The 14,997-nt window shown below is 47.9% G+C and overlaps 1 protein-coding gene across 1 annotated transcript in view; it reads left to right on the forward strand.

Moving 5' to 3' along the window:
• LGMN (legumain) overlaps positions 1-14,997 on the forward strand; it is a 32,873-nt gene that overhangs the window by 14,601 nt on the left and 3,275 nt on the right. The window contains exons 3-11 of the mRNA XM_059182459.1: positions 4,727-4,824; positions 6,143-6,224; positions 7,714-7,799; positions 9,050-9,125; positions 9,834-9,896; positions 10,731-10,797; positions 11,875-11,993; positions 12,080-12,169; positions 14,173-14,373. Coding sequence (XP_059038442.1) covers positions 4,727-4,824; positions 6,143-6,224; positions 7,714-7,799; positions 9,050-9,125; positions 9,834-9,896; positions 10,731-10,797; positions 11,875-11,993; positions 12,080-12,169; positions 14,173-14,373 — 882 coding nt within the window. The remainder of the gene's footprint in view (positions 1-4,726; positions 4,825-6,142; positions 6,225-7,713; positions 7,800-9,049; positions 9,126-9,833; positions 9,897-10,730; positions 10,798-11,874; positions 11,994-12,079; positions 12,170-14,172; positions 14,374-14,997) is intronic.

Here is a 14,997-nt window from a genome sequence, read left to right on the forward strand (position 1 = left end):
ACATGTTTTGCCTATTGCGAACGATCATGCTAAGAACATTTTTCTATAAATCTTCATTCGGATAATTGTCTTTTCTCTTGGGCAGAAAGAATAGAATTGCTGGATCATATGGTACCTTTGTGTTGAGCCTTTTCAGAAACCGTTAACTGCTTTCCAAAATGGCGGCAGCATTTGGCGTTCCCACAAGCAGTGCATGGAGGAGGTTGCTGGTTCTCAAGTTCTCGCCAACACTTGTTATTTTCTATCTAGCTGTGAACTGGTATCTTACGGTTTTATTGACATTTCCGAAATTACTAATGATATTGAGCATCTTATGTGCTTTTTAGCCATTTGTGTATCTTAGGTGAACTGTTGGTTCAAAATCTTCTATTTTTGAGCGGGTTAATTGTCGTATTGGGATTTCTTTACACATTCCAGGTCCAAGTTCTCTCAGTATGTGGTTTGCAAATGCTTTCTCTTGCTCTGTTACTTGTCTTTTCATTTTCTTAATGACGTCTTTTGAAGCATTCAGGTTTTGAATTTGGCTGATGTCCAGTGTATATTTTTGTTCTTTTTATAAACCATGTTTTTGGTGTTTTATCTTCAACGTCTTTGGCTAAGGTCCTGAATTTTCTAAGTTATCTTCCAAAGTTTTATTATATTAGCCCTTACATTTAAGTCTATGATGCATTTTGGTTTGATCTTTGTAATTGGTGTGAAATGAAGGCCCAAGTTCATCTTTTTATGTGGATTTCCAAATAGTCCCCACCGCATTTGTTGACAAGACTGTTCTTTCTCTGATGTGCAGGTGACCCTTGGAACAACATGGGTTTGAATTGCACAGGTCCATTTATATGCAGATCTTTTTCTGTAAATACAGTACAGCATCATAAATATATTTTCCTTATAATTTTTGTAATAACATTTTCTTTTCTCTAGCTACTTTATTTTAGGAATACAGTGCATAATACATTGAATATACGAAAGGAACTGAAAGTCCTTAAACTTTTTTAAACTGTTTTGGCTATTCTGGGTTTTTTGCAATTTCCTATACGTTTTAGGATCATCATGTCCACTTCTGCAAAAAAACCTGCTGATCTCTTTTTTTAATTTTAATACTATTAAGTCTTCTGATCCACAAATATGAGGTATCTCTTTGCTTATTTGGATCTTTAATTTCCCTCTGCAACATTTTTGAATTTTCACTGTACAAGTCTTATACTTTTGTTAGGTTTATTCCTAAGTGTCTTCATGTTTTTAAATGAATCTGGCTTCTGCCAAAAGAAATCAATAGTAGGATGACTTGTCACCAAGGAGTGGGTGGGTGTGCCTGCTCACTTCTACTTTTATCATAAGGGTAGGTGAAATCTGACATACTGGTTTGAATTTTTTTTTTTTTTAATGAAAAACAAAGCAAACAACTGTCTTTAGAGTGTGTGTGCAATTTCATAATAAAATGAATACCTGTATCAGACTTAAATAAAAAAAGATCATGACTAAGACCCTATCCCCTATCTGATCCAGTCCCCTCCCTTCCTCCAGAAGGTGAGTGTGTGCGTTTTCTCTCCGTCATTCCTTCACTTTGCTTTATGGTTTCACCACATGAGTATTTAATTATAAACAACATAATGTTTGCTTGCCCTGTTTTGGTCTCTGTGTAACTGCAATGATAGTGAATGTATTTTTCTGTGACTTGCTCTTTTTCTCATTATGTTCCTAAGATTCATCTGTTTTGAAACATGGGCTGTATTTCATCCATTCCTCCGTCCACTTCCGTGAGCTTTATGGGATCACATTATATGAGCACAGGAGTTTATTTTTCCAGCTATTGATGGTCCTTGGGTTATTTCTTTTTTTTTCTTTTCTTTTCTTTTTTTTTTGCTGTGAGTAATCTTCTACTGCACATGGGTAGAGTTTCTGCAGGGTTTTGCTAGGAGCAGAAACACTGCATTGGCAGGGATGAGCCTCAGCTCAGTTGGATAATGGGAAGGTGTTTTCCCAAGTGGAGAGCTGATCCCAGTGAACCTCCACCATCAGTGGATTAGTTTCCTATTGTTGCTGTCACAGATCACTACAAGCTTAGTGGCTTAACACAGTTATTATGTTACGGCTCTGAAATGGGTCTTACCATATTAAATCAGGGTGTCAGGAAGGCTGTGTTCCTTTCTGGGGACTCTGGAGGAGGTCTCATGTTCCTATCTTTTCCAGCTTTTATTTTATAGTCAAAGTTTCTTTTTTTTTAAAGATTTTATTTTTTTATTTGAGTGAGAATGAGAGAGAGCATGAGAGGGGGGAGGGGCAGAGGGAGAAGCAGAGTCCCCACTGAGCAGGGAGCCTGTTATGGGATTTGATCCTGGGTCTCCAGGATCATGACCTGAGCTGATGGCAGTCACTTAACCAACTGAGCCACCCAGGCGCCCTCTTTTCCAGCTATTAGAGGCTGTCTCCATTCTTTGGCCCCTGGCCCCTTCCTCCATGTTCAAAGCCAGCAGTGATAGTTGAGTCTTTTCTTACATCAAATCCTTGACACCAACTCCTCCTTCCACATTCAAGGACCCCTATGATCACGTTGGGCCCACCGGAATAATCCAGGATAACCTCCCTATTTTAGGGTCAGCCTATTTAAGATGAGCCATCTTAAATCCATCCATGTCTTAATTCCCCTTTGTCATGTGGCGTGACCTAGTCACAGGCTCTGGGGATTAGGATGTGGACATATTTGGGGGCTGTTTCCTTTCTTACCACAGCTGCTGTTGAGGATTCTCATTATTCCACAGAAACAAGGATTTAAATGTTTTAACAGTTTGTGTATATACGAAATACTTAGTCATTATTTTCAAATGACTTCTTTAGATTTTCAGCTGCTCATGCTCCCCAGGCTTCTCTAACTTTCATGATTAGTCATGTCAAGTTCTGGAGTCAGAGTGCCAGAGGTATCTCACTCAGAGCTGGGTGACTCAGGCGGGTCCCCTCCCCTCCCTAAGCTCCCGTTTCATTATCTATAATGTGGGGATCATTACCTTGACCGTGTAGGGTTGCTACGAGAATCAGATGACATAATGCGTAGGAGTCCCAGCCCGGTGCCTGACAAGTACTAGAAAGTCGACACATGTATGAGTGTTCGTGTTTATGCAGCCGTCCGCTCCTCCAGCAGCTCCCAAGGGCCAGACCCTGGACTCGTCCAACTGGTGTTCAATGACTATGTATTTAACACTATTGTGGCCGTGAAGTCCTGTGAGGCATCCGTAGGGAAAGTGCTGGCTGTAAGGCTTGACTGCCGTGCTCGGTGATGCGGAGAGTGTAACGTGTGCAGGAGCTCCAGTTCCTAAAGCTCTTCCTTAGAGAGGCGGATAGCTGGGCTCTTTATTCTCTTCATGTTTATGTCTTTGTTCTTTCTTTTTAAGATTTACTTATTTTAGAGAGCACACAAGCAGGGGGAGAGGCAGAGGGAGAGGGAGAGAGAATCTCAAGCAGACACCACACCAAGTGTGGAGCCCGACGCGGGGTTCTGTTTCATGACCCTGAGATTGTGACCTGAACCAAAATCCAGAGTCAAACACTTAATGGGACTAAGCCACCCCAGGTCCCCTATGTCTTTGTTCTTGAAGGACACCATGAAACAGAAGCAGAAAGTTGGGGGGCATTTTTCTTCTGGTCCTCAAGTGACTCCCATGTCCTGGAGTATACCACGTGGCATCGGGAAAGGAAGCAAAGAATGTCTTCACCCTTTTAAGGACAAGGAGTCCCATTAACAAAGCTTGTCTCTCATCCCTAATGTTGTCACCCTTGCTGTCATTGTTTTTTTTTTTTTTTTTTTTTTTTTAATATTTTATGTATTTATTTGACAGGCAGAGATCACAAGTAGGCAGAGAGAGAGGAAGGGAAGCAGGATCCCTGCTGAGCAGAGAGCCCGATGTGGGGCTCATTCCCAGGACCCCGAGATCATGACCTGAGCCAAAGGCAGAGGCTTTAACCCACTGAGCCACCCAGGCGCCCCTCATTGTTATTTTTTTAAGCTAAAGAGTATATTAGTGCGTGCCTCCTGTCAATTCCAGAGCTAAACTTCTGAGTTTTTGCTCAATTTTGCTGCTTGGGCAGCAAAAGTTACTTGAATCAGAAGAATCCTGTTTGATACAGAAGTAAGCCTTGATCTGCAGTTCATCATTCCGTTCCTTGGACGCAGCTCAGTGCTTTCAGGGGACTTTTACTTGGTGTGGAAAAGGGAAATAAAATATCCAGCACCTCCTAAGGTCCTGGTCACCCATAGCAGTGGTGCTGTGTGTGCGTGCCTGTCTGTGTGTAGTCCACATCTATGCCAACTGCCAGACAGATGAGACTTTGGATAATGGGCAAGGTGGGGAAGGTTTAAAAATTGGGTTGCAAGAGGGGCGCCTGGGTGGCTCAGTGGGTTAAAGCCTCTGCTTTCGGCTCAGGTCATGATCCCAGGGTCCTGGGATCGAGCCCCACATCGGGCTCTCTGCTCGGCGGGGAGCCTGCTTCCTCCTCTCTCTCTGCCTCTCTGCCTACTTGTGATCTGTGTCTGTCAAGTAAATAAATAAAATCTTTAAAAAAAAATTGGGTTGCAAGAAATATTAATGTATGTGTTCTAAAATCATTTAAATACCTAACCAATAGGGAATGATTCAGAGCATGTCTTCTGTTGAGAAAGAATGTGTTGCTCCTTAGAACTCCAAAATCTGCTTCCTTCTGGGAAAAATCTAACACTTGACAAAATCATTTCTCCCAGGCCGATGCATGCCATGCCTACCAGATCGTTCACCGAAATGGGATTCCTGATGAGCAGATCATTGTGATGATGTATGATGACATAGCCAACTCAGAAGAGTAAGTAGGCAGTGTCTTGAACTTGATGGTGAATTCGGGGGGAAAAAAAGTGTGTGTGTGTGTGTGTGTGTGTGTGTGTGTGTGTGTGTGTATACACACATATATGTGTATATATATATATATATGTGTAATTTTTTCTTAGCATTTTTTTAAGAGATTATTTATTTTAGAGAGAGAACACACATGCATTAGTGGGGACAGTGGAAGGGTAGAGGGAGAGAATCTCAAGCAGACTCTACGTGGAACCTGGAGCCTGACCTGGGGCCTTGATCTCAGGACCCTGAGAGCATGACCTGAGCTGAAACCAAGAGTCAGACGTTGAACTCACTGAGCCACCCAGGCATGCCCCTACCCCCTGCCAGGATATAGTTTTCTTAAGCTCATATGAACTTACAGGAATCTTTAGAATTAGCGTTAGAATGCAGACCTTAGGATGTGAACAGACCCACAGATGGAATCCCACAGGGCTGCTTCCTGTAGAACTTGGAGCCACTTGCTAGTAGCAGCGGCATAGAAAGTGGGCGCTGAAGGGTGTTCGGGGCTGGTGCTTTGGAAGAGTTTAAAGTATAGGTTCCTTCTGGGCTTAGAGAACTCACCATTGGATTCTGTGATGCTTGATCCTGACCACCCAGACAGGCTCGAGGGGCGGGGTGGTCAGCACACAGGGGTCACCTCCACAGCCCCCATGCCTAGAAGGTTCTGGTTTGTAGCTTAGATCTGACGCCCCTTTCCTCCTGTGCTTGTTTGCTTTCATTATTTGTTGAATTCAGCTTTACAACCTCACGCCTGCTTCTCTGATTTCCTGGAGATCAGGGGCAGCAGGTGGGTACCACACGTGACCGGTGCTTCTCTCTCCACCCCTTGTTTCCCCTGCTGGAGCCAAGGGCCAAGGTGGGGTGACCCCAGGATGGCTCGTAATCCATTCTGAGTGCTCACGTCTTCAGCTCGTGTCTTAAAGTCTTGTCTTTTGTCCTGGCTTTCTCTCTAGTTTTGCTCTGAGAGGCCTTTTGCACAGGTCTTGGCCTCAGGATGCTATATGGTTGCCACAGGAGGCCAGGCACACCTGTCCTCAGTTTCCAGGACAGCCCTTCACCACTCCTGCCAAGAACTCAAGGCCTGTGGGCTGCCTGAGACCAGCCCCCCCACCCCCCACCCCTGCTCTATAGCCCCTGGCATGTGGGCGACCATGTGGGCGATGAGACATGGCTTTGGCAAACACAGTCACTTTCTGCTTATATACATACGGGCGTGTATTTTTGAAGAGAGATTTCCAAGACATGTCCTATTGCCTGCTTCAGAGGTATCCTTTGGTTTTCAGCAACCCCACGCCAGGAATCGTGATCAACAGACCCAATGGCTCCGACGTGTATGCGGGGGTCCTGAAGGACTACACCGGCGAGGTAAGGGGCGCGGGCTGGAGGCAGCACGGGCTGTTTCCGTTCCGGGGATGGTTCTCCCCCTCGTTCTTGCATTTCCAGGGTCAGAACCTCACTAGACTGATCTCTGGTCATTGCTTCATGTTTCTAGTAAGATTCGTGCTTGAGGAATGATTTCTGAGAGTTTTGTAAGAAAGCCGAGGGAAAACATGGGGAAAAGAGTTAGTCTACTGATCTTTAGTTTCCAGTCTTGCACTTTCAGCCTGAAAATAGATTTCCCTCAGTAATACCTGATTTTCTTGATGTCTTGGTGCTAATCCAATTATAGATTGGTGCTGTTTTCTGAAAATCAGTGTTCTCAGCACCAGCCCTGGTGCAGCGTATCCCTGGATTTCGCTGAAGATAGGTTTTCATTAATTATCGTATGTCACTTCCAAATTAAATTCCTCCTAATCAATTTCAAGTTGTATTAATTGACACATTTTTTTTAAAAAGCCCCAAAATGATGCCGCCTTATGGTTTGCCACAGTCTCTCTTCCCTGATTTCAGAGGGATCGTTTAGGAACTAATATTCCTGGTGGTAAAGAAGCATTTATCCAAAATTCAGCAGTTCTTTCAGTTTCTTTTAAATTCAAGTACACTTAAATTGAACACATCATACGTGTAATATTGATGATCCCATTTTTATAAAATTATTTTTATATAGTGAGATAAGGAAATGTCTGGAATCTTAGGTGGTAAGATTTTAGGTGGTAAGATTTCCCCCTCACACACTTTTATACTTTTCTGGATTGCTTTTCTTAAATGATCAGACATCAATGTTACCTTTTTTTTTTAAGATTTTATTTATTTGACACAGAGAGAGAAAGCATAAGTGGGCAGAGCGGCAGGCAGAGGGAGAGGGAGAAGCAGGCTCCCTGCTCAGCTAAGGAGCCTGACAGGGGGCTGGATCCCAGGACTCTGGGATCATGACCTGAGCCAGGTGCCCCCAGTGTTATCTTTAATCTTTAAGGAAATCAAGCATCCTTGGGATTTGACCTTCTAGGCTGCATATTGGACGCAAAGGGAGGCCCAGGGCTGAAGTTTCCGTCCCTTTTGGCTGTACCTTTGGGGGGGCTTCGCTCTTCCTCTGCTGTTTGTCCCTACCTCCCCGCATCTTTGGGTTTCCCCACCTGAACTTTGCAATGGTCAGGAGGAATGGCAAGCTTGCTGAGTTGCCATCAGCCAAAGGCAAGGGTATTTGACAAGGGGTCATGCACAGGCCCCAGAAACACTGGCCTTGCTTTGGGCCTTACCTGGCTCCAAAGTCTTCGCAGTGAAACCTGGAGCCTTGAAGACGGCTGGAGCGCGGGCCCGGGTCTGCCACAGACTCTGCAGACGTATGGAGTGCGGGCCCGGGTCTGCCACAGACTCCACAGACGGCTGGAGCGCGGGCCCGGGTCTGCCACAGACTCTGCAGACGCTCGGATTGAGAATGACAGCTGCAGCTGGTTTTCACTTCAACTCTTTGTAGGACGTCACCCCGCAGAATTTCCTCGCCGTCTTGAGAGGTGATGAGGAAGCAGTGAAGGGCAAAGGATCTGGAAAGGTCTTGAAGAGGTAATGTCTGTTTTGTGGCTCCCACACTTTTCTGAATGACTTGGGACCCAGAAGAGGTGGCGTCCTTTACTCTTGGCCTGGCTCCTGCCGAGAAGTGACAGAGCCGGGAGCTCTGTCCTGACTTAAGACAGGCTGTGCAGAGCTGGAGGCTTTTTTGGGGAGCCTGTTTGTGTCCCGAACTCACTCAAGGAGCCAGGATTCCTCATTTTTTTTTTTTAAGATTTTATTTATTTATCTGACAGACAGAGATCACAAGTAGGCAGAGAGGCAGGCAGAGAGAGAGGAGGAAGCAGGCTCCCTGCTGAGCAGAGAGCCCGATGTGGGGCTTGATCCTAGGACCCTGGGATCATGACCTGAGCCGAAGGCAGAGGCTTTAACCCACTGAGCCACCCAGGTGCCCCATCCCTCATTATTGTTAATGAAATGTTCCCTGTCACTTGAACCCACTGCTTTTTTGCTGTCCACGGATCCTAGAGCTGGTATGTTCCGCCACCAGCGGGATACACCGAGACAGGCACAGAGCCTCGCAGCCGGTTGGGTCAGAGGGTCTGGCCTGCCAGTTCCGTGCCGTATTCGAGGTGAGCCTGGTGGGGAGAGGAGCACATTCACGTGCACAGCGCCAGCCCTCGTGCTGGGGAAAACCAGCCCGACTGCCTGCCACAGGCTATGGGTCAGAGATGTGTAGCATCTCTTCATGCAGCACTTCTCAGTGATGGCAGGGACTCAGGTGCCATGCCTCAGACTGTCTCAGTGGTACTGTACCTCTCAGGAGGGAAGGGGCAGGCATGGGGAAGTGTGTGGGCAGGCAGATGGGGGGGGCAGTCGGTGTGCAGTCTGAGGGGCCCAGAAAGGAAGGAGTCAGAGCTGAAGGACTGTGTTCCTCTCTGTGTCCTGGCTTCCTTCCTCATTTGGGGGCAATCTGGTTGGAGAGTGTGGCTGCTGGCATGGGGCCCAATTACCAAAGGACTCCCCTCCCCCAGTTTGAATCACACCTGGTCCTATGACTGACTGCTCAGCGAATGTCCCTTCCTCCCCAGCCATCATTCATAGCTTTGAAGCTCTCCATGTGCCTTGTGGTTCAAGGTGACCCTCTGTGGGAGCGGAGGGCGAGGGCTGACCGCAGCCCCTCCGTTCCTCTTCATTGGGAGACTGTAGGCCTCGAGCTTCTTTCTTACAGCAACTTTTCAGAGAAATGGAAATGGGGTTAGGAATTGGTTTGACTTTCCTTGTCTGTCACCCTCTCTTGGCAGTGGCCCCCGGGATCATGTGTTCATTTACTTCACCGATCATGGAGCTACTGGCATACTGGTGTTTCCGAATGACGATGTGAGTTTCCCTTAACATTGTTTTTTGTTTAACATTTTTTATGTATTTGTCAGAGAGAGAGAGAGAGAACAAGCAGGGGGAGTGGCAGGCAGAGGGAGAGGGAGAAGCAGGCTCCCTTGGAGCAGGGAGCCAGATGTGGGCTCAATCCCAGGACCCCGGGATCATGATCTGAGCCGAAGGCAGATGCTTAACTGAGCCTTCCAGGTATCCAGTCTTTCTTAACATTGTGAGGACAGAGTAGGAGACTGGCCAACAAAAGCTTGGGGTCAACATTCAGACTGTGATGTGTATTTCTAGTGTTCGACCAGGGTTGATTTCTGTGTGTGGTAGGTGAGTATAGGGGCCAGGCTTAGCGGCCCAAAATCTATCTAGAGCCTCTCAGGTTTTGCATACATTTCTCTTCATATCCCAGCCTCAGTAAACTGTCTCCAGACTTGGGTACGTGGCACTAGAGGCAATAACAGAACCCAGCCTCTGAATGCTCCAGACAAAATAATGAAGGAGAAAGCACATTCTCTTCCCCCTTTTAAATATTTGAATAGAACATGCGAGGTACCACTTTGGGGTAATGTAGTCGGTCACCACGATTCTTTCTAAGGGCCAGTAAATAAGAATTTACAGAGCAGCATTAGGGCTTTATTAGTGGGTTATCCAGCAAATGATTTCTCTTCATATGTCGGTCCACGTGTCAATATTCTTACCTTTCAGCTTCACGTGAAGGACCTGAATGAGACCATCCGTTACATGTACGAACACAAAATGTACCAAAAGGTAACATCAGCACTTGGGGTGGCCTGGTGGGGAAGGAGTGTGAGGAAGGCAGGAGACGCAGAGCCGACCCTCTCCTTGATGCCCCAACTCCAAATGACTGTTTTCTGGAGAGTGTCCTTGTGATCAGTCTTGACCACTGGTTTTCCAGGATTCACCCTTAGTGATCCTAGGGCTTTAGCTGTTAGCTCAGAATCACTAGAGCTCTAGTTCAAACACAGTGTGGACCCCACCTACAGAGTTTGACTCAGAGGCCTGGGGTGAGGCTTGAGAACGGGCCTTTCTGAGTTGATGCTGACTCTAATGGTCTGGGGACCACGCTTTGAAGACCACTGTTCTTAGCACTGACTCCAGTTTGGGAGCCCCTGGGGAGGAAAACACCACCATCTTATTTGGCCCCGGCCTGTCCCTGTAGCAGCCTTTATGCAGACTGAATGGTCTGAACACATACAGGATAGAAATGTGGAAATTGGCCTGCCGCATGGTCTCCCTGCATTGGATGGAGGAACGATTCTCTTAAGCATTATCTGTGGCACCATTTGCCCTGCGCCATTTCAACTAATAGATCATTCTAGACTGTTAGTTATGGATAGATTGCAGTCCTTCTGGTTTGTCTGACAACAGCTTCTGTAGCCTCCGGCAGCAGCCTCTCCCAACAGAGATCTCTCCCAGAAGCAAGAGTAAAAGACCCTTAAGAATGGGTGAGAAGAATGGGGGAGCCTGGGTGGCTCAGTGGGTTAAAGAATGGGTGAGAAGAGTGGGCAGGGCCAGAGTAACATCTGTGTGAGGTCTGTGCCTGGCCAGGGTGTGAGGTCACCTGTCTTGTTCGCCTCACAGATGGTCTTCTACATTGAAGCCTGTGAGTCTGGGTCCATGATGAAGCACCTGCCCACCGACATCAACGGTAGGTAGGGGGAGCACTGGCATCCGAGCCAGGGTGGCTGAGCAGGTTGCTCGGCGGCACAGTTGGTCATTCCCCGATTCTGCTGACGTGAAGAACCAAGTGGTCTATAGAAGTAGGGGCCTAGGGCAGCCCCTAGGAGTCGGGGAGAAGTCTTCCCTGGGAGCAGCTCTGGACTTCCCTTCAATATTAGTGGTCCAGGAGTAAAGAATCTGATGGAAGCCTCATGGTCCTCTTCCAGGTCTTGGTGAAGCTACTTAAGTCCAAGATCACATAGTCTTTGGACCAACTTTGCGATGCATTGCTTGCTGACTGCTGATCGTGGGCAGTTGACTTACCCTCTTTGACCCTCTGTTATCCCATACGTAAAATGGGGATAAAGACAGTGCCTGTCTAGGGGGAGAAGTGCATTTTAAGTGCTGACATTTGCCCGGCACCATTCTGAGCCCATAATAGCTAGAGAGTAAATGGTGGCTATTACATACGTTCAGTCAAAGTGTTCGTTCAGTAGATGGCAATTTTCTCCGGAAATGAAATTAGATACATGTTCTTTGACTTTCCAGAGCTATTAAAATCTTTCAGGGCGCCTGGGTGGCTCAGTGGGTTAAGCCGCTGCCTTCGGCTCAGGTCATGATCTCAGGATCCTGGGATCGAGTCCCGCATCGGGCTCTCTGCTCAGCAGGGAGCCTGCTTCCTTCTCTCTCTCTCTGCCTGCCTCTCAGTGTACTTGTTATTTCTCTCTGTCAAATAAATAAATAAAATCTTAAAAATAAATAAATAAATAAATAAATAAAATAAAATCTTTCAGCATTTTTCTAAAATAGCTTGGCATCCTGCTGAGCATCGTGTGCTTGCTTATCCCTGCAGAAAGTGTTTATGGACCAGCTTCTCTTTTCTTCCAAATTTAATTTTAGACAGTTTCTGTAACCGAACTCACAGGGCTGGGTACAGTCATGTCCTTGTGCCCTCCCTGTGCTGGTAGCTTTGATTGCCCCAGGGAAGAGGGAAAGGCTCACACAGCAGGTGGGACCCACAGCGGAGAACGGAGTGTGACAGCTGGATGTCTTAAATCCCTGCTAGTTTATGCGACCACCGCTGCGAACCCCACAGAGTCGTCCTACGCCTGTTACTACGATGAGAAGAGGTCCACGTACCTGGGGGACTGGTACAGCGTCAACTGGATGGAGGACTCAGATGTGGTGAGCCCCCAGGGGTCTGGCTGCACCGCCGAGGCCCAGCCGTCGGCTCTGATGGTCAGAGGACTTCCATGGTTTCCTCTTTGCAGGAGGATTTGACCAGAGAGACCCTCCACAAGCAGTACCAGCTGGTGAAGTCCCACACCAACACCAGCCACGTCATGCAGTACGGGAACAAGGTGAGGGGGGCCGCCCCCTGCTCCTCCTCCTGATGGTGGTGGAGCCTCGGGCCAACTCCCCGGGAATGTGTGGCTCTGAGTCCTGGGCATCATGCCGGGCTCTGGGTTCAGACCTTGCCAGGTTTCCCCTTGCAAAGTTGTGAGATTCGGGGCAAGCTGCTTCTCCGAATCTCCATTTCCTCCTGGGTCAGAGCTTTAGCGTACAGTTAAAGAAGGTCGTGCATCAGAAACCCTCAGCAGGCCTGGCACGTGGTAAGAGGCCACTGAATTGAAAGCCTGTGCGAGTGTGGGGTGTTGTTGCTTCATAGGACCCCACACCCTACACGCTGCAGCTCTTTACCTTTTACTTTGTGCTAGAATTTAGGGACTTCCAGCCCACCCCACCCCAGCTATGTTCAGAAGGGACCTAGTGGTTAAATGGGTGAGTTTATCAGGGCTCTCTGGACAGAGGTCACAGCAGGTAGCTGCTGAAGGCTTGGGCAACCCTTGCGATGTGCAGAGGAGGTGTTTGTGCACTTGTCCTTGTGACCAAACACCATTCCTCAGGTGGCCTGCTACCATCTGAGCTCTCACCGGCTGAGATCTGTTTTGGGGATGCAAACACTATCCTTGTGGAAGGCCTTATGAGCCAGTCAACCCAGTTGCCTCCAGCTCCTCATGGGCAGAGTGTGGACCGGAGCCTGGGACTCCGCAGGGTGGGCACAGGCCATGAGATGTGCCCTCAGGATGCCCTGGGCCAGGCCAGGCTTCTTAGTGGTAGTGGTCGAGCAGGGAGCAGAGAGAAGGCAAGGGAAAGGTGACTCCGAGGAGGCAGGATCAGAGGTGGCACAGCCCTGGCTGCGTGGGACAGGGGAGGGGGGCATCTGGTCACAGCTCTTTGCCCTGGGCTGCCTGTGTGCCTTGTGATTTCTTCCGCAATGGACGTTCCTGGTCTTGGTTGAAGAGCTGTGATGGATCTTTTCCAAACCTTATGTGTTCATATATATTTATGTGAATTTCATTTTTGTTTTAGAGCTTTTTAGATTATTTTGGGTCCTTTTTAAAATTTTTGGTTTTATTTATTTATTTGAGAGAGGGAGCACAAGATGGGGTAGGGTCTGAGGGAGAAGCAGACTCCCTGCTGAGCAGAGAGCCTAATGCTAGAATTGATCCTGGGACCCTGGGATCGTGACTTGAGCTGAAAGCAGACGCTTAACTGACTGAGCCACCCAGGATCCCCAGTTGTTGCCTGGTTTAAGAACAGAATTGCTTGCAACATTTCTTTCTCCAATTGGGGTCCAGTCTGGAGTGACCTGTGCAGGCAGTAGAGCCTGGCTGATGTGCCCTTTTCGCCCTGACCGTCAGCCAACCTGGCCCTCTGTGGCTTAGCTCTGCCCCGCTCAGTGGACCCATACCTCAGCTCTAACCTGTTCTTTATGCCCTCCTGCTCCCTGGTGCTGGGGCCCGGTGGGTGAGAATGGGTAGGGCAGCACGACCCGGGTTGCCGCTGGCTGAAACGACCCTGGTGCAAGCTCTGTGTGACAAGGGAGCAGTGATTACTTTTCATACATAACGGAATTAGCAATTCTCCTGCAAAGGAAGCCAAGTATTTTTTTTTAATATTTTATTTATTTATTTGACAGACAGAGATCACAAGTAGGCAGAGAGGCAGGCAGAGAGAGAGGAGGAAGCAGGCTCCCCGCTGAGCAGAGAGCCCGATGCGGGGCTTGATCCCAGGACCCTGGGATCATGACCCGAGCCGAAGGCAGAGACTTAACCCACTGAGCCACCCAGGCGCCCCAAGCCAAGTATTTTTGAAGTTCATCATTGGTGGATTTCAGGGGCTCGGATATGTTTTCTTGCCACCTGCTGAGGACCAAGTGTGCATTTCCAGGCTGCACCGGTGGCCCTTCAGTAGTCCTGAAATCACATGGCGTGAACTATGAGCCTTCCACGGAGAGGCAGGACCCAGGACACGTTTGGGACATGTGCCGCTCAGATTGGCTCTCTCCCTTTCTCCTCAGTCTATTTCCACCATGAAAGTGATGCAGTTTCAGGGAATGAAACACAAAGCCAGCTCTCCTATCTCCCTGCCTCCGGTCACACACCTGGACCTCACCCCGAGCCCCGAGGTGCCCCTCACCATCCTGAAAAGGAAGCTCATGAGCACCAATGACCTGCAGGAGTCCAGGAATCTCGTGGAGCAGATCCACAGGCATTTGGATGTAAGTAGTGGTTCAAGGAACTATTTCCTGCTACTGCCCCCAGCCTCACTGGGCTGCCTGCATGAACTTGGTCTCTGCCTCCTGATGGTTACCCAGTGCCACTTGGAGCTAGGAGACAGCACTCTGGGGCCACCCCTCCTGCCACATGGGAGTATTTGGAGAAGGAGACTAGCCTCTGTGCTCCATGTAACAGAGAAGCAAGTGAGCAGAGCAGGCTGTCTTCATTCTCCATTAGTCAACTGAACTTGACCTCTTTGGTAGCAGGCAGCAGAGGACGGGGCTGTCTCTCTCCTATATCTGCCAGTAGGTCATGGCACGAGGGCCTTGCCCTCTTTTGTACCTGATTGCTTAGAAAACATTTTCATATTGCCACTTGGTGAGTTATTAGCTAATCGTGGTTTTTTTTAAAAAAAAAAAAAATGCAATGTATAAAGTTTCTGCAGCCTTAGGAAATTGTCGTTATAGCTTCAAATTCTTCCTTAAAATGTTTGAGCAATCTTACAATAACTGAGTTTGTTTTCAGTAGCTCATCTGATTGTTTGGAAGTGGCAGAATCGCGTTTCTGGTTCTAGCTGCACATCTGAAAGCCCCCAGGGAACAGGCTGTCGCTGGGCTGCTGGGCGG

This window comes from Mustela lutreola, chromosome 7 (assembly GCF_030435805.1).
Source record: "Mustela lutreola isolate mMusLut2 chromosome 7, mMusLut2.pri, whole genome shotgun sequence".
In the NCBI taxonomy this organism is placed as follows: Eukaryota; Metazoa; Chordata; class Mammalia; order Carnivora; family Mustelidae; genus Mustela; species Mustela lutreola.